General features: G+C 45.1%; 1 protein-coding gene across 2 annotated transcripts in view; it reads left to right on the forward strand.

Annotated features, from left to right (window-relative positions):
• The window catches only part of EPHA4 (EPH receptor A4), a 99,302-nt gene that overhangs the window by 27,094 nt on the left and 54,117 nt on the right, over positions 1 to 18,091 (forward strand). For both annotated transcript variants that reach the window (XM_048062958.2, XM_067002013.1), the window contains exon 4: positions 10,810 to 10,965. In XM_048062958.2, the coding sequence (XP_047918915.1) occupies positions 10,810 to 10,965 (156 nt within the window). The remainder of the gene's footprint in view (positions 1 to 10,809; positions 10,966 to 18,091) is intronic.

Genomic DNA, 18,091 nt, shown 5'->3' on the forward strand with positions numbered 1-18,091 from the left:
GTTCATCAAATGGCTGCCTCCATTTCAACAAACAAACAAAAAAGCTTTCAAATATTACCGAGCAATATGCCTGCTGAACAACTGGGCCAAATCCTGTGCTCTTAGAGTAGCAGCTGTGCTGTAAATCTGTGGGTTATCTGGACCCTGAAGATGGATGGGCTGCGTCGCAATATGAAGATACTGTACTTCAGCTAAAAAGAGTTAGCACCTGGTCTGTCTCGTGAATTCAGGATAGGAGAGGATTTAAAAGCTAAGTTCGGCTCATGCTGTTATTTTCCTTATCCAAAACTCCTGGCAGCCACCCATAAAACCAGAGTAAGTCTGGTTATTCTCTTTCGGAGCTTCATTTTTGCTGGGGCCATTAAAGCAGGTCCTGCAGGCCAGCCCGAGACTTGCAGCACCCGTCTCAGCAGGAGATGTGATGGTGGGAAGGGGTGCTGGCTGCAGACCCCTGCTCTGGGCACGGCGAGCACTGCAGCACTGCGGTCGTGGCGAGCTGGAAGCCATCCTGTGGCACCTGCCCGAGGCTCGAGCACACTGCTCCATCGCTCTTCCTCGCTGACCCCTCGGGGCGTCGCGATAGAGAGCCCTGCGCTGCCAGTCGGGACCTAACGCTGGGCATCTGTGCTCCGAGGGATGTCTTTCTCCGCAGATAATTCCCTCTCTTGCGTTTATTTGTTGGTGATAAAAGACTGTCACAGATAAATAAGCGTGTTCGCACTTGACTTGATAATTTACGTGGCATTGCTGAAGGTGATTTATAATTTATACACGGAAAGGATTTGCTGATCTCATTAATAACTTTCCAAACACCCAGATAAACGTGCTATTGCTCTAAATCAACTGAACTTGAAACAGCCAAGGTATTCACCTGCAAGGGCTTTTGGCACTCCGCTCTTTCCCAGACAAGAGACGTTTGACAAAAGAATGTGGGAACTGCCAAAATGCGTTTCCCCTCGCAGCCACCCAGATCACCCTAAGGTGGGAGATTTCATCTATTCCTGCTAAATTATTCTCTCTCTATTGAAAGGCTTGTTGACAGGAGCAGATTCACGGCTCTTTTGATTTTTAAATAGGGACAGTGTTTCACAGCTCGGAGCGTTCAGCCCATGCTGGCATTTCTCTGCCTTCCTCCCGACCATCCTGCCAAAGCCTGTGATGCAAAAGAGCAGGTAAACAACCTCCGCGAGCTTCCTCTGCCGAGGCTGGAAGAGGAGAGTTGAGACAGCCCTGGATATTCCCTGCTGAGTCTGCCAGGCTGTTGCCATGAGATTTTGTTTCATCAGAAGTAATCACCTCCTCTCTCGTACGGGCGCCTCGTTATCTGGAGATCTCCGAGTGCTCTGTACGCACTTATTGCTTAATTAAACCTCACAACAGCTTTTCAATGCATCTATTGTGAATTTTATTGCCACTTTGTAAGTGGATAAACTGAGGCAGGGATACTGAAGTTTACACTCTGGGTGTCTGTGCAGTTGCTCCCTTCAAATAAGGGGCGCCAAGGAACAGCCCTGCTTTCCCTTCTCTGCTCTCTGCTGCTTTCCTGCCACTAACTCCGGTGGGAAGGGGTTGTCCGCACCCGACGTCCTCAGGGAGATGACCTGGAGGTTACTGAGCAGAGGCTGAGGCCAGACCAGCTGGAAAGAAAAAGAATGGTTTTTCCTCTTCAAACCACCGTACTCACCGGCCCCGTGAATGTGGACGGGGAAGGTTAGGCACGCTGTCCTCAGCGTCTGACAGAGCCAGGAGTTAGACCAGGGAGACCACCAAGGTGCCCCCCATAGCCACGAGATCTCACCTTGCTGCGAGGCATCAGGCTGCAATGAGAGCAAGTGCAGAAGGACAGCTTCCAGATGCCGCCCTGAGTATTTTTGGTTTTGTGAATTAGACCAGTGTGGAGCAAATCTGCAGCCTCGCTTTCACATCTAGGCTAGAATTGTGGAAAAAAGAGAAGCGGTGGGCGGTTTGAGTCATTCTCCTTCGCTTTCAGAACATCTTTGGTGGAGAACGCCAAATCTAAACAAACATGCACCTGCACAGCCCCGTGTCGGGCACCTCCTCCAAAAAGGTGCGATCTGCATAGAATGAAGAAACCTACAGCTTGGGGTGTCGAAGGAGAAAAGGACAAACAATCGAGCTGCTGTTTTCCTCTCTTGTTGAAATTAAGCTTCATGATGATCTTTGCATCAGTAATGAACTAAAAGTGGTCATGCACTCCAAATAGCAAAGGGCAAAGAAGAGAGAAGCAACTCATCAGTGTATGACCCTCTCTAAAATGTCATGGGTAATCAAGTGTGAAGTACTTAATGGATCATGATTTGCACGCCACCATTTTGATTGATGTACTACTTAGTAGAGGATTGATAGTTTTTTACAGTGATGTTGATGGGAGGCTCCCAGAAGTACCTCTGCCTATTTTCTCTAAAGCTGGGCAGAGCCGACGCAGCGTGCGTTTGAAGCCATTGTGTTCCAGGGTCTGTGTGAGACGGTCAAAAATAGTGCAGTTGTTATCTTGTTGCATACACCCTGATCTCACCAGAACTGTCTATATTTAGGCATCTTCCAAAACCTTTGTGTCAAGCAATTCTCCGGGGAGATAAAAATAGCTTTTCTTTCTTTTTTTAAGTCGCGTGGCACAGCCATTTAGAGAGGATGTGACGATTAAACCATATTAAGGCATCTTGCTGTAGCTCCAGAGCGATCGGCTTGAACTTTGTTCCGGATGGTTCCCAGTTAACCCAAGTATCAAAAGGAAGAAGCCGCGTGCGTACGCAGATGTGTGTGCGTGCACTTGCAGAAGAAGCTAGTTTCTGGTTTGCTGGCAGGACTTGGCTCCGTCGCAGTGGTGATACAAGTTCAAACAGTAGCAGAAAACATCCCAGCTCTGCTGCAGTGAGCGGCATTCCTCTTGCACAAAGGAAGCAGCATTAAAGGATTTATAGGCAGGATGAATCCACAAGTTCTTGTCAATAGACAATTCCTTAGAGGGGATTAATGTAATAATTACTCGAGGCAAATTGCAATTCCTCGTTAGCGTATATAAAGTAAAGGCACTTTTAAAATAACCGAAAATAACACGTTGGATGCGCTTTAACACCTCACCAGCACTCATTCTTTTTTAGCACAAGACTTCAGATGATGACAGCTGATGCCCAGGTTAGGAGCAAGCAGATGCATTAAACAGTAATGTTGGGGCTCCGTGTTAATAGTGTTAGGTCTTCCCATTTCAAGCTGCTACTACGCTGTATCGCAGGCTTTATCTAATTTAGGAAGTTTAATTGCCTTTTTACAGAGCTGTTAAAATTCAGGAGATGAGAGGTAATCCCAGGCTGGCCGGACAGTGCTTTGAGATACAGATCTCTGCTCCCATCAGTGCTGGTAGGCGGCTGGGGAGAGGAGCTTGTAAGCAGGTCTCCTGACAAGAGGATTAGAGTTTGTTAATGTGGAGATTTAGGACAATTAATCAGCTTTCACTAGAGTATATTGTAAAACTTTAGTAATAATGTGCTTTTTTTCCTGTAAAATTTAGTTTCTTAGCAGAACAAGAAATCCATTATTCTTCTGTTTCTTAAAAAAAAAATCTTAGATTGGCTTAAAAATCTGTTAGAAATTCTCCTCTTGCTGCTTCTGTTCGGGGGAAAGTGTCAACTTGTTTTTCTAATTGAGTAATTATTTGAAACTGATTAGTTGACTCATCTCCTAAACCTCACAGCTTGTAGAAAGGTGATTAAACTTTCAAAGTTAGATGAAGCCTGTGCCAGAGCACGGCGACAGCTCGAGCAGAGACGCAGAGCGTCCGAGGGCTTGGCTCCGCAGCCTCCCGACGATGCTCTCAGCACCTGCACGCGGCGTTAGCAGCGCCCGTGCTGTCCGCGCTGAGCGAGGAACAGCAGCCCTACGTCACCTTCTGGGACGAGGGGACTCACCACACCAGGGCTTATTGCTTGAATACACATTTAAACAATGTCTTAACTCTGTTTTTATCGGATTAATAAATGAATGAGAATATTAATTCTTACTAAAACCGTGGAGGTGGTGAGCGCCCAGTGCAGCAGCACGTCCCTATTCATTGAACTGCGTAAAGGCGCTGAAGTTGTGCTGCTGCCTGGCCTCTGCCGAGCTGCGTGGGACAGCCGCCAGAGGGATGGGACACCTGCAGGTGGCTGGGGTGTCGGCCTCCTGCCTCTGCCACCGCTCCTAGCAAGCATCTTCCTGCGGGGAGCCGAGCAGCGTGGGATTTTCCTTCTGCACGGAAAGTGCTGCCTTCTCACTGAGAAAGGATTTGTGTGTTCTTGTCGTTGTTGTTTTTACTCAAACTGCAGATCTTTAGCTATTTTTTTTTTGTTTTAATTTCAGACAAAAAAGTAAAATAAATGCGGCAAATATTAAGTCCAGGGGCTGCTTTTTCTTTTATAATGTCTTGATGATAGAGCCTTTTCAGCCAAGCCTCCTAGCATGGGGCTGGAAGCAGCTCGTGCAGGTGGTGTTGACGGTGCTAATGGAAGATCAGGCCACTATCAGAGATCAGTAGCGATCATGATGTGGAAAACGTCCACCTTACAAAGCATAGCGAGTAGAATACAGTAATAGCAAAGATGGGCGTTGCATATGTAAGCTATTTTTGCTAATTCATACAAATATGATATTTTCAGTGTGTATATTTTTGGAGAGTTTTTTTTTAGCAGTTGATCTATCAACTGCATGGCAAACTTAAGAATAATTCTTAATAGTTTTTAGAATAAAAGCTAACTCTTAATCTTTTAGTTTCTCCGTGTATCTGCCTATTGAATTTATTTAACATATGAATTACATATATGTTTAATTCTTTCTTTTATGCTTTTGACGAGCACGTTTCCTTAGAAAACGGTGACTAATAGAAGCAAGTAGGTTTCAGCTTTTAAAATGATCGGGCTATCAGCATAACTATATTTTGTTTCTGTGAGATACAAGTTTGAAAATTTTCTGTAGAGGGCAAGTGTAGTGTCAGTAAAACCTGGAGAACTGATACAGCCTATGAAATGCAAACTCTGTCCCTAAACCACAGATGTGGGAGTGTAACGATGCCAGTGATGCCCTGTCCTGCTGTGCTCGTGCACCTTGCTGAGCTACAGGCTTTTCCTTTCCCCCTGTTTTACTTCACTGGAGTTCTTGCATATTAAAAGAATTAAAGCCCTGGACTTTATGAGATTTGTTCAGGACTTTGCTGAAGTAAGGAAAACCAAAGCTTGGCTGGAGTTGGACCTGGCGGGGGATGTGAAGGGCACCTGCTTGTGCAGACACCAGAAGGAAGGCTGAGGAAAAGGTCATCCTTCTGCTCAGTGGCTTAGTGACCCGGGGCACGGGAAAGGCTGAGGTATGCTGGATGCTTTGTCTTGCCGTGGTTTTACCCATCAGGTTGGCTGCCTGGCCCTTCAGGTCCAGCGGAGTCTGTGCGAGTGAGGTGTTACAGGAGGCTGAGCTGAGGGGCACCCACGTAAGTTCGTGGGACGTAGGCGGGTCTGTGGGACCTGATGGGATGTGCCTGAGGGTGCTGAGGGATTTGGCTGATGTCAGTGCAGGGCTGCTGCCCAGCAGCTTTGGAAGGTTGTGGCAGTCAGTGGCTTGCAGTTAGCGGTCAGCACCTCATCCTTTTTCTCCCGAGGATTCAAGAAGGGGTCTTGGAAGGTGCCAGTGGTTCATTTCCCCAGGGAAGATCTCCCTAGTTCCTTGCTCCTCGTGTCTTTTTGCTTCTGCCACACAAGTAAGCAGTTGAGCTTCTTGTTCCCCAGGGGCAAAAAACATCTGGCCGATCATCGATCAGCCTCACCATGGGTGCCAACCAGGCTGAGGCAGTGCACCGCTGGACTGCTGAAGGCTTCCACGTGCTGCTGTGACCCCCTACAGCTACTGCACTTTCTGTGCTCGGGACGCTGCCGCCTTCTTCCGCATCCCGCCGCCTGCAGCCAAGCCTTTCCTGCTGGCCAAGGAGCGGTAGCAGGGCCACCATTGCTCGGCACAGCTCCGCTGAGTCCTCCCGCGGTGCCTCGTGAGGGTGCTTGGGCGGGTGAAGGTGCCTCTGAAGCTCTGGTTAAGCCTCTCCCAGGTTTGCACCCAGTGGAGTAAAACTGCCCCCAAAGTCCAACAGTCGTCATTCCCTGGTGGGGCTGCGTTTGTGTTCCCGCGCGGCATTACTGCCACAGAAATACAGGCTCAGCTTTTCCCATTGGAGATAGGAGTTAAAGACGTGGAGCTCATTTTAATTTGTAGAGATCATACAGTCATTATTAATAGGAGGCAAAATAGGGGGTAAAGATCTTCCAGTATGAACATCAAAGGAATCTGACTTTACTTGGAAACAGCATTTGGTACATCGCATCTAATTCTGCAACCTGACTTTTAAGAAAGAGAAGGCGCTTTTTTTTTTCTTTTTCTTTTCACCCGCTGGCTTCTAAGGATCTTTATTTATCACCCTCAGGGGCATTACAGTGAGTAATTAGATTGGACCAGGAGAACGACTTAATTTTACAAGAAACTCATTAATTCATCCTATTTAAAATCTTCTCATTTCACCCAAAAACCAATTATGCTTGTAGTGGCAATGATCTGGAAAGGCATTGTCTCGCAGGCATGAGGGGGGCCACTGGGACTCCCATGGTATTCATGTCGGGGAGACAAGGGTGACTCCCTTTCTTTGACTTTTAGGTCAAAAGAACTAGTCACTGGGACAGCTTGACAATTAGAAAACCCTGATGAGCATTTGGAACTAAAACAGCTGTACAATAACAGAGGGGTTCATGGTTCGGGGCAGAAAGCTCATCAAAAGAGGCTATCCAAACAATTGAGTTCTATAATTAACACACAAAAATCTGCTCAGAAATGGTAATAACAGTAAAAGAGAGCTGAGAAGATGCTGCCTACTTATGTGGCAGATGTGGTTTTGTTACAATCTGAGAGAGAAAATCCATCCTTTTAAAGAATAGGAAGAACATTAGACGGGGAAAATAAAACTAACTTTTTATTCCTAAGGGTGCAATTAAAACAAGAGCTTAAAATATTTTCACACGGGCAGGAGCTGTAGAAAAAGTAACCACTGATGAAAAACATGTAATACGCTATCAAAGTATTTGACGCACAAATTTCTTTTCTCGATGAAATTTATGAGCTTGACACTGACATATCTGTTCTTAAATTGTTTGCTTTGTCCTTCAGTTAACCAAGAATATTTTTCTAGGGTTTTTCATCAAAGTTGGCTACCCTCGTTGACTTTAAACCCACAGATTGTTAGCTGTGTTATTCGCTTGCCTGTGATAATAAATGTTCTTAGTGGTACGCTGGTTCCTCCTGGGCAGGGGGGCGCCGCGGGAGCCCATTTCTCATTCAGTTCTGCTCCCACCCTGGGCTCCATCCAGGCTGCGGGCGCTTCCCTTGCAGAACGCGTTTGGAGGTCGTGGATTCGGCATAGTGAGTGATAAGGGGACGGATCTGCAGCCCAGGCTTCGTGTTCCCAATTTTTTTTTTGAACAATTTTAAATATGCAAGAAGAAAGCTTTTTAAAGATTTTTTTCCCCAAATCAGAGAAAAATTAAAGCCTATTTAAAAGGGATTTACGATTTATTTAATACTTAGATTTTATTGTAGCTATGACTACAATGTGACTAGGACTACATCCATTATGAGATAGGTTTTTAAATTCTGAAATTGCTGGCTGAAATTTTCTAATGGAAAATAGCATTTGGCGAGAGCAAGCAAGCAGACTTTCCAGCCCACACATGCATTCTTTTTTTTTTTTTTTTTTAAAGAAAACCATAAGAGTCAGAAAATCAGCTTTTAATGAGAAAATAGAGTTTGAAGAACAGCTTGAGAAAAATTTGCATAGAGATTTGACTGAAGCTCCATGATTCTTTGGAACAGTTTTTGCAGTTCGAACACGTATCACTGGTAAATTAAAAAAATAAAAATAAAAAATCACATAGTGCTGACCAGCAATGTTTGATAAATCCTGTCTCACTTTAGGAGAAATATAAATTAAACAGATTTACACATTGGAACTCAAAGATATCAGCGTAATTACTTCATGCTGGTGTCCATTTAGAATCAATGTGGTTTGTTCTGAGAAAAAGCCGAGAGCTTTCTCATATTGAAAATATTTTTGTTTGAGAATTTTCCTTGGATATTGTGCAGATGGTTGTAACCTTGTTATGGTTGTGGGTGATCTGAATGTGAGAAAAGATTTCTGTGTTTTTTTTTTTTTTTTAAGCTAACAGCAAGAACTAATTAAGGCAAAGCTAAGGAATTGAACTCAAAGTTTGCATTGCACATGTGAACTAATCTTTTTACAATGGTATCTTTCGAAAGCTGTGTAAGGCCGCCATTCATGCCCTGTCTCACCCGGAAAATCCTTCCTGGAAAAGCAGCAGAATGGAGATTTGTCCTGAGCAAGCCGTAAGGAATTTCAGGGGACAGGTTCTGTCCAGGCTGCTTGTTTGCCTGCTGAACCGGTAACCTCCCCAAAAGCCTGTCCGCAGCCTGAGCAGAGCGAAGCTCTTCATGCGAAGAGCTGCTCCTCCAGGATCAGTTTCAAGTTTTTAAGTGACGGTACCACGGACATCAAACATCTCTTGGTTTAATGCACCATGTTCTCTAAGGCTGTTTTTTGCCACGTGCTGACACGGGCACACTAAAATGAAGACGGCGAACTGCTCAGCAGCCACTGATTTTGTACAGCTGAAGCAAAATGGCTGTGTGTGCTTTAGGAGCAGCCCCTGCCTTCAGAGAGCTTTCTTCAGGTCCTGAAATATTAATGATCTTGGCTTAATATAGTTGAAAACAAAATACAGCGCATGAAACAAAGGGGAAAAAGTCCTTGGATTAGAGTCTGTTGACCTTGCAGTACCCACTGTATCCATCTGGTACCTGTAAAGAAGAGGGGGAGGAATGGTCCCAAAAACCTGTGACATTTTTCTACCTTTCCAATAACACATTACAGCCAGTGCAGAACCTTCCACTTTGTGCAGGGTTGTTTGTCTCTGAGTACTCGAATACTGTGAAAATGCACAAGGCGGCTCATCATTTAATAATTTCTGTGTACTGTCATGCTCATGTTCAAAGTAATGTTAGTTTGCGTGTTTTATTTTAAAAAACTTGAATAATGGATGGGAGCAGTTAGCTTGCTCTCCTCTTGTACTGTTTTTTTCCTATCCCTTCTCTTTATGTGTGGCCATAGGATCCCATCCGTGGGTATCTGCTCCGGCTGTCCATGGGCCTGGCCATGTTTCTTATCTGAGCTACAACAACAAAAACTGGGAGGGAGATCTCAGATCAGAACCTGTCTCTTGGCTGCTGCTGTTCAGCCTGTCACAGGAGGACACGTAGCGATAGCACAGCTCCTTCTCCACACATTGCAGTCATAGGATAAAAGGAAAGGTAATTGTCCTCCCTGCAATTCCTCCCTCCAGCGCTCCCCTTTCTGTTTTTCACGGGATCCCCAAGGCCATTGGAAGCGTGGCCAAAAAGCACCTTGCGTGTTGAACCTGACCTGATTGTGTGACGTATATAAACTCTGGGAGCATAAGTCCTAGTCGTTCAAGCGATGTGTTCCTGTAAGACCCTCTGGTCCAGGGGCAGCCAAAGCGGGTTCATGTCCCAGCGCTTTTACAGGTGGCGCACGGCATGTCCTAAAGTCAGGGCTCGGTAAGGAAGTGCCAGAAATGGCTTTGGGTAGCGTGCGAAGGAACTTGCCTCTTCATAAATGTGTTCCTGAAATCCCTTCCTGTTCCCAATTTGGACAGCTTCATAAAAGAAAGAGGGAAGGAGGAGAGGGGCCTATGGAAGGCGAAGCAGGAGAAGGGGGCCCAGGGTGGGCACGGGGCAGGTGGGAGCTGCAAGCTGCGTGTGGCGAGCCCTAAAGGTACTGTAGGTGATAAGTGGCAAGAGTGAGTCATGCAGCAAATGCTGGAACAACCTTTCCTTTTTGCACAGTTGCGTGCTCACGTCTTCTCTGTTCTCCATAGCGCTGAACGCCAGTGGTGACAGTGCGCTTTTATCTGTAGCCGAGGGGGTCGTTTCTGGGATGACATACCTGTTAGCCGCTATTAAAAACGTGTTATTAGTGATACTAATGAGTTTTTTTCCAAGTGATGTAGAAGTAGCCATCCGTGTAAGCATTGCATTTATGAAGATGATGTCACGGAAAGCTTGCCAAGCCGCACATGGGTCCTTGTGCCAGTGGTGCAGTTACTGATGGGCCCTGGATTCAGAGAGGGAGAGCATCACTGATTTCCTCCCCGGGGGGGAAGGAGCCAAATGAATCCTGCCTTGCCAGGAGGGAGACGAGCCATTTCCGGGCATGGCAGGCTGAGGGCCTCGCTGCCAATCGCAGTGGGTTCCTATCCCACTCCCTCTTCAAAATTGGCAGTGTTTGGCTGTCAGCTGCCATTCCTTAAGTGGTCATAGAATAAAGCAATTGCACCCCTTTTGTTGTGCTCTGTGTGTGTGTGAATGCAGGTGGACATGGGTTAAGCGATGTGTTAACTCCATGGTAAGCACAAAGAGGCAGCTGATTTTCTGGCAGTGTCAACACAAGACCGTAATTTTTTTTTACCATCTCCAAGCCAGCTTTTAGAATGGCTCTTCTTGGAATTAGAAATCAGTATATCCTGACATAGGAGTACTCATTAAGAGTGTGTTGATTGTTAATTCTTCACCTGGGGCTAAGAGGACATCATTAGATCTTTTTGAAATGTCTCCTTCCTCGATTTTGAATAAGTAAGCCAGCAATTTATGATCGCATCCTGGGCAAGTAACACTCTCCCTTCCTGTTCCTCCATGTAGCTTGCAAAATCGGATACTACAAGGCGCTTTCGACAGATGCTGCGTGTGCCAAATGCCCGCCTCACAGCTACTCCATCTGGGAAGGCTCTACCTCCTGCACCTGCGACCGGGGCTTTTTCCGAGCTGAAAATGATGCTGCATCCATGCCCTGCACTCGTAAGTTGGTCTTTAAACAGTCTCTTTCCCTTTCGTCATCTATTTCCTCTGTCTTTCTTCAAATGTGCATGGGTGACACATTGCCTGGAGAGCTGTGTCTAGGAAGTGTCCAACTTCTGACAGTAGTGTTCGCTAGCTCCTGCAGTCCTTTGCAGTTGCAGTCCGCGTTTTGGATCATCTTCTGGGAGAGAAAACGTTTAGTTTTCAGCCCAGAATTCCTAACAGTGACATGATTGTGCTGACCCTTGAGAGCTTACAGTCTAAATAAATGAGGAGCTGCAAGAGGAGTGACTTGCAGATGTCAATAACAGAGTTGGGTCTAATTACAGGTCTAATTTCCAGTCTGAGCACCTGTCCCACAGATCACATCACCTTTCATCTTCTTAAATGTTGATATTTCTAGAAATTGTGACAGGTTTTCTCATATTACATAGGGTAAATATTTAATGAAATTATAAATATTATATACCTAATTTACTCAAAATGTTGCTGGTGATCCTTAGGAGCATAAAAGCGTTCTTCTGAAAAGAATAGTAATAATAAATCTTAAACCATAATGAAACAAACCCAAAAAAGTAGGGTTTATTTTATCCTTTGTATATAAATACATCATGCACAGCAAATGGAATTATGCTTTAGTTCCACCAGAACGTTTTGAGCATGGGGAGTAAGAGGCGTAGCGCGCTGAGCGCACCCGCAGAGTTACTGGAACAGCTCCTTGTCCTCTGTGTCAGCTAATGGTTTAGGCAGCCAAAGACCTGGGATTCTAGACATGCCCTGGTGTTAAATCGTGATCATCTAGAGCTTTGGTTTTCGTTTCTATAGGAGCAGAGCAGTTTGAAACAATAAGTGAAAGGGTTGTGTTTAGCTAGGGGATATCCATGTGTGGCTTTCCCTGAAAGCCATTGGAAATGCTTCCAGATTTTTGGAGCTCAGCTGTATATTTATGTAGAGTGTGTGTGTGTGTCTGTGAGGGAAGGCTGAGATATTTCTTTTGTAACGTTTTAATATATTCCAAATTCATTTTAGAGAGATGACTCACATTTGTTTAAATCTTAATTTCTCCCTTACAAGGCAGAAACAAAGCATGTCCATAACTCAGCAGCACTCATCCCTTCCCCACACCCCCTTGATTTGAGCTCTTCCTCAGCAATCTCCTTCCTTTCAGCTGTAAGCTCTGCTGGGTGGTGGTTAAGCAGGTCTGGGCATAGCCAGGAGCAGCTGCTTTTGCTTAGCAGGAAAGCAGAGAGGTCCCTGTAACCCTTGCCAAACGTTGACTGGGGATGGAGGTCTAGCTGTGTTGTGAAACCTCGCTGAAGTGGGTAAGATCATGCTTTTTATAACACAGTTTACACTGGAAGATGTAAAGCCTGACAATTTTGTTAGGGAAAATGTCTTTTTGCAACAATAAAACTGTTGTCAGAAGATACATCCTAAATAACATTATACCAGCAAAAGTTTCTCATAAAGCCCTGGTTGCAGTGAGTGATATCCTGACCAAACCGAAATCAAATTAGTAATCAGCTGGTTGGATTTAACTAGGCATGTGCAGGGACCAAAGTCTGAAGAGAGAGCAAAACGCTTCCAGATGGGGGAATTGTGAACAAATGATACGTATGTTTGCTTGCAGCATGTTCTCCTGCAAGCTTAGCCCTTTTTTGTCAAGTCTTGGGCCTGCTTCTGGCAGCCTTCCCCCCTCTGGTCTTCGGAGGTCAGTCAAAGTTGAAGTCCCCGATCTTGGTCTTTTACACTGCAAATATGAAGAGTGAAAAAGAGGGCAAGGGCCACGGTGCTGCTCTCAGTCTTCATCTCTGCAGCAGTCTACGAGGACTTGGCACGCAGAGGCAGGCCGACAGCACGATCCCACGGCCGTCTGGCCCTGGGAAACAGGCCTGTCTCTGGAGATCCCATTTCAGAGCTTTGAATTCGCCAGCAGCTTAAAAGCTGCTTTTTCTGTGATCCAAGGTGAAGGAAGATCCAGAAGTTATTTCTGAGCTGGCTCGTGGGGGCAGCTTTGCTCCCCCACCCGCTGCTTTGCTCACTGCTACCTTCTCTTTGAGGTTGCCTCAGCAGTGCTTGAACGTGGCTGTGGTGGTAGTACCTGCACGGGCACGACACAGCCTGTGTGGCGCAGGCCCAAGGCGCACAAGGACGGGGGGGGGGGGCCGCTGCTTGCCGTGCTCCCCGCACCAAGTGGCCATCTCCCAAGTTGAGGCAAGTGACAGAAACCGTTTAAAGGGCTCCTGCTGAAGGAATCACCTCCGGAAGAAACTCCCCGTTTGTCCGCCTTTCCTGACAAGCTGTGGAGACGGAAGGGAGCATAAACATCAAAGGTTCGTTCAGACGGATTCAGACTCTAATCAGTTCTTACCAGTTGGTTAAACCAGGTGACAAACCCAATTACCTTGTGCTGACAGCCATAATAATCAGGCACCTTCTTTGTTCATTATGCTCTCTTTAACCCTGGTATTCTCATTCAGCCCAGCATTTAGTAATCACTCAGTGTGACGGCACACTAATGAAGAAATAAAACGCAGTACCTGAGATCCATTCTTCTAGCAAAAAGATAGACTCTGCTCCACTGGCCTGTAAAATCAGGTTTCTGTTCACTTGGAGAACTATTAGACCAGGTGAATATAAGTAACATCAGGTAATTTGGAGAGAACACCTGGAATAGACTGAGGATTGATACTTTCTTTATTATTTCTAAACAATTTTTGAGATGAAGAACTTCAGGCTTCTTAGGATGTGTTTGTGTAGAGCTTTGACCTTTGGCTATTGATTTCCTTTAGTAATAGACTGGCTGGCCTCGTCACTTATCTAGCCTTGTGGGTTGGGGGAGGAGGACTGTTAGGACTTTGCATTAGCCTGACTGTGCTAGTGGATGAAGGGGAATTGGAGAATTCCCTTTCCTTTCCCTTCTCACAACTACCATGGCGAGTACTGAGCAATACCCGCTTCCTGATGCGCTGGTCAGAAGAGGTGCTCCAGCGTTTTCCTGCTCCTTAACACCACGATCTGACATCTCTGTCCCTTGTTGAGTTGTAAAAACTGTACCTAACCTTCAGTTAAGCCAGGCATACAATCTCAACAAATAACTCGTGCTCCATTTTTAGCATTCTGCTCTATTTATCTCTGCAGAAGTGTGTGGTTATGTCTGCCTTAAATCTCCTACGAGAAAGGGCAGAACATGGCTGGATGTGAGCATAGGAGACAGTGGGCTGTGTCGAAAGGCCGGGCATAGAAACCCTGACATACACATTTACTGGTGCCTCTTTTCCCTCACTCTTGCCTCATGGGGATATTCATCATCGTGTCTGTCACCACTGAGGAGCAGAGCCGCCCTGGATCTGCCTCATTGACCTAAGTCGAGAATTTAGACTCTGAGTTTTGAGACACAGTGGGCTTGTCAGCTGTGTGCTTGGGCATGGAGGTGGTATGATTGACCCGTAGTACACTCGAGCACAAACTGTGGAAAACACAGACGTTTTTCCCTTCTGGAAGCACTGCAAAAGTTGCATTAAGGCAAATACTGAGACCTTCATTATGTTTCAGTGCTTGCTGAGGGGGTGGGCTTTTCATAGGGTTAGCAATCTAATGGGGAATAAATTGCCTTACCAGCACACACATCCCCAAGGCTGATGAACAATCAGTCTCAATCATGATCCTTGTTCCCAAGTTTCCTTCTCCGTAAGGATGCGGGTAGGAGACTCTCTGAATTGCAGCCTGGTGCAGGCAGGTGCAGTTCCTGCCCAAGCTAATGGGCGTTGGTCCCACGTCCCCACCATTAATGAGTTGGGTTCTCAGACTATTTCTTAACAAACAATGCTCACATTATGAGCAAGTACGGGATGGTTTTGTATTGTTTATATTGTCCGGTTGATTCCGATTATTAATGATTTTTAATTGGAAGCCCTTTACAAAAGAGAGATTACCAGCACAGGCTGTCCAGCTTGAAATTTGTCTCAGTAAATGACCCTGAAAAATTTAGTCCGTTGTGCCACCCAAACAGTGACTGGTTAATTGGTATTTTGGCGTGGCCTGAAATATTTCTGAAACGGTTGCATTTAAGACAGTTTATACGAGAGAAGCTTAGAGATAATGAGGGCAAATTCAGTGAGATGCAAGAGAAAAGTGCCTGCTTTAAAACGTCTTTCTCCAGTTTAGGTTATCAAGAAATCGAAGAGCCTGACTTGAAACAGCAAACGTCACTTAGTTGTCTTTACATTCGCCTCTTCTAATTGAATTTAGTGCACTGCTGTATTTCCTCCAGAAAGTATATTGTTTTTAAATTACCATTTCAGTGCTATTACTCAAGGCCCCTGCTTCTAATGCTTTCTGACAGTTATCAGCATAATGAACCATAATGAAATGATGAGCAATCTACAGTGGAAACTCGATGTGGATTCCACTAGAGCTGTGTGACTGTGTTGTTAAAATTTGAATGCACATTAAAATAACACTGTCCTTATTTGTTTCCAAGGTCAAGGTTTTAAAAGAGGTTTGAAAGGTCTAAACACTTCAATTTCGTAAATATTACACACTAATATATGCCCTTAGCTCAATCTTGTGTTGCATTTAATGTATCTCAGAGATAAATATTTGACCTGCATTTCCAAAAAAGAGTGAATTTACCTACCTAATAACTGTGCTTGCAAATGAGTAATTACACGGGAGCTGATTATTTGAGCATATGTTTATTATGATTGCTTAGACTTCTAAATAAACAAGTGCGCTCTTTTTCCTTCAACTTAACTTGTGCCTCTTCTGAATTTCCAGACAGACGCTGATTATCAGTGCTCTGGCTTTTAGAAGAGTAAGGACGTAGGATACAGCACAAGGTCATATAATGGCTGGTATGTTGTAGGTAGCTTTGCACTGGCTTTGCCTTGCTTCCTTCGCAGGGCTTTGCACACTTGTTCTGGCCCTGGTTCTATAGGAGCCCCCTCTCTATAACGTGAACTATCTGCCAGCACAGCCCCTGATCTTCAGAAGTGAAAAGTACTGCGTAATAATTCTTCTGCACCTTTCTGTATGTCCATGCCTCTAGTAAATGATTTTGTTCTTAAAACATCCTATAAGGCTGTTCATTGTGTAAACAGTATGTCAGAGTGCCTTGTAAGGTACAGCATGGCAGTTGCAACGTGAGAGAGAGCAGTGGGTAAGCGGTATGGAAAGAACAATTTTTCCAGGTAGGTTGGGAAAATAGATCCTCCATCTCTGCCGGACCGAGGGGAAGGGCTGGGATTGTGACTGACGGGGATCTCAGAGGAGAAGGCTCTGTCCTGTCGTCTGTGGAGACAGACTGAAGGAACTGAGAAAGCACTGAATAAGAAGGGGAGTGGTTATGGCTTTAAGAGAGGAGACGGGCGTAATTTGACAATGCGTGTTTATAATCAGTAGATTTAAAATCATCATTCCTTTAAATACAGCAACCGTTTATTAGCTGTCTTCTGATTTTCTCTGTTCAGAGCCTTAAATTAACTGAGACATTTACTCAATTAAGTGGGGGCTTTGATTTGGTTAGTCAGGCCCCAGTTCTGCAGAGTCATTGGAGTAAATTAGAGGACTAACAATAAGAAATCCAGCAGTTGGGCCAGTGACAGAATGACATGTTTCTCTGGTTGGATTTCTTTCCTGTCAAACTGTCAGATAACCTTCTGGTATTCACAGTGGAATTTTTCTTTTTATCTTGCAAGAATGAGTGGACACATGTGACGTTGTCTGCAGCACAGCATATTAGAGAAGATGTAATGTGTCTTAGCATATGTGGCAATGCAAAGTGTTCCTGTTTGGCAGTTTTGGGGAGAGAAACACAGAGCCCACAGAGCAGCACCTGCAAGCATCAGTTTTCCCATACCTCTGCCAGCAGTAACTGGACCTCTTTGCTTAACTCCCTTTGCCTGGAGAGAAGAGGAAATATCAATTGCATTGTTCTCCATGTAAAGGAAACAAAGCCTATTGTGAAGCTGGTAACCAGGGTTCTTTGGCAACTAAATAGGAAATCGTACATGCCAGTGAAATGGGCATTTTATCACTGGCACCGGCCCAAGATCCCTAGCTTGGCAGAACTCCCACTGAAGTCAAAGGAGTCTTGCCCAAGTAAATAAATTAAGAATTGTTTACCAAATCAGATGCCTTATTAAAACCCCATTGCAATGCTAACCATGCACAGAAAGGAGGGAGGGGGAAGCAGATGACTGATATTTCAAGTGGCTGCTGCGTCTTGCAGACTGTTGACTTTAGTCTCACCAGTTGTAAAAACACATGATCTATAATGATAAATGGTCAGGAGTAGCCAGCCAGACAAGAAGCGAGGGTTTCCCCAACTGTCAGCACTTGTGTAAACTGGCCCGCAGCAACAGGAGACCTGTCCACAACTGCTGAAAGAAGCAATTAGTGGCCACAAGATACACAACTGTCACAGGAGAGCGTGGGCTTTGCTTCTGAGCTCAAACTACACAGCCCAGGAGTTTGCTCTGCATTATAACTTGTCTTTCAGATGGGTAGAGATCAACAAGAAAGGTTTATCTGAAGGGCTTGACATCTCACATGCTGAAGCTTTATTGACAGCACCACAGTTGTCCATGTTTAATGAAGCTTTATGAAATGGAAAGAGGAGGCTGAGGTGCTTTTTCTTGAAGGCTGTGCTTGGCACCACTTTGCCAGACATTTCAGTAAGGCAACTTAAAGAGTTTAATTATTTAATAATTACTTTCTTTGCATCCACTCCAAAAATAGTAAGCTCTTGATTTCACACTCAGCCTTGCCTCCAGGGAGACAAATGTTCGGCTCATGATTGAGTTACAGTATTGATTAGAATTGTTAAAGGCTTGCTGTGCAGTAACGGCATCGTGAGGTCCATGGAGAGAGCAGCAGTGTGGTCACACTGACAAGGCTGACAGGACAGCAGAAAGCCCTCGTGCAGCCCCATTGCCTCTTGGAACCCCAGCTAACCCCTTCAAAGGGATGTGATGTACTTCACGTCACATTTCGTTGCTCTCTGTAGATATGCTCCACAGATCTTTGGAGTTGTTCGTTGTATGGATCCTTTCTGCTGCACACCTCTGTATTTGTTCTCTTTATTCTTGCTGTGTTGTACGCAGAAGCTGGCTTTCAGATCTTG

The sequence above is a fragment of the Anser cygnoides genome, chromosome 9 (genome assembly GCF_040182565.1).
Source record: "Anser cygnoides isolate HZ-2024a breed goose chromosome 9, Taihu_goose_T2T_genome, whole genome shotgun sequence".
In the NCBI taxonomy this organism is placed as follows: Eukaryota; Metazoa; Chordata; class Aves; order Anseriformes; family Anatidae; genus Anser; species Anser cygnoides.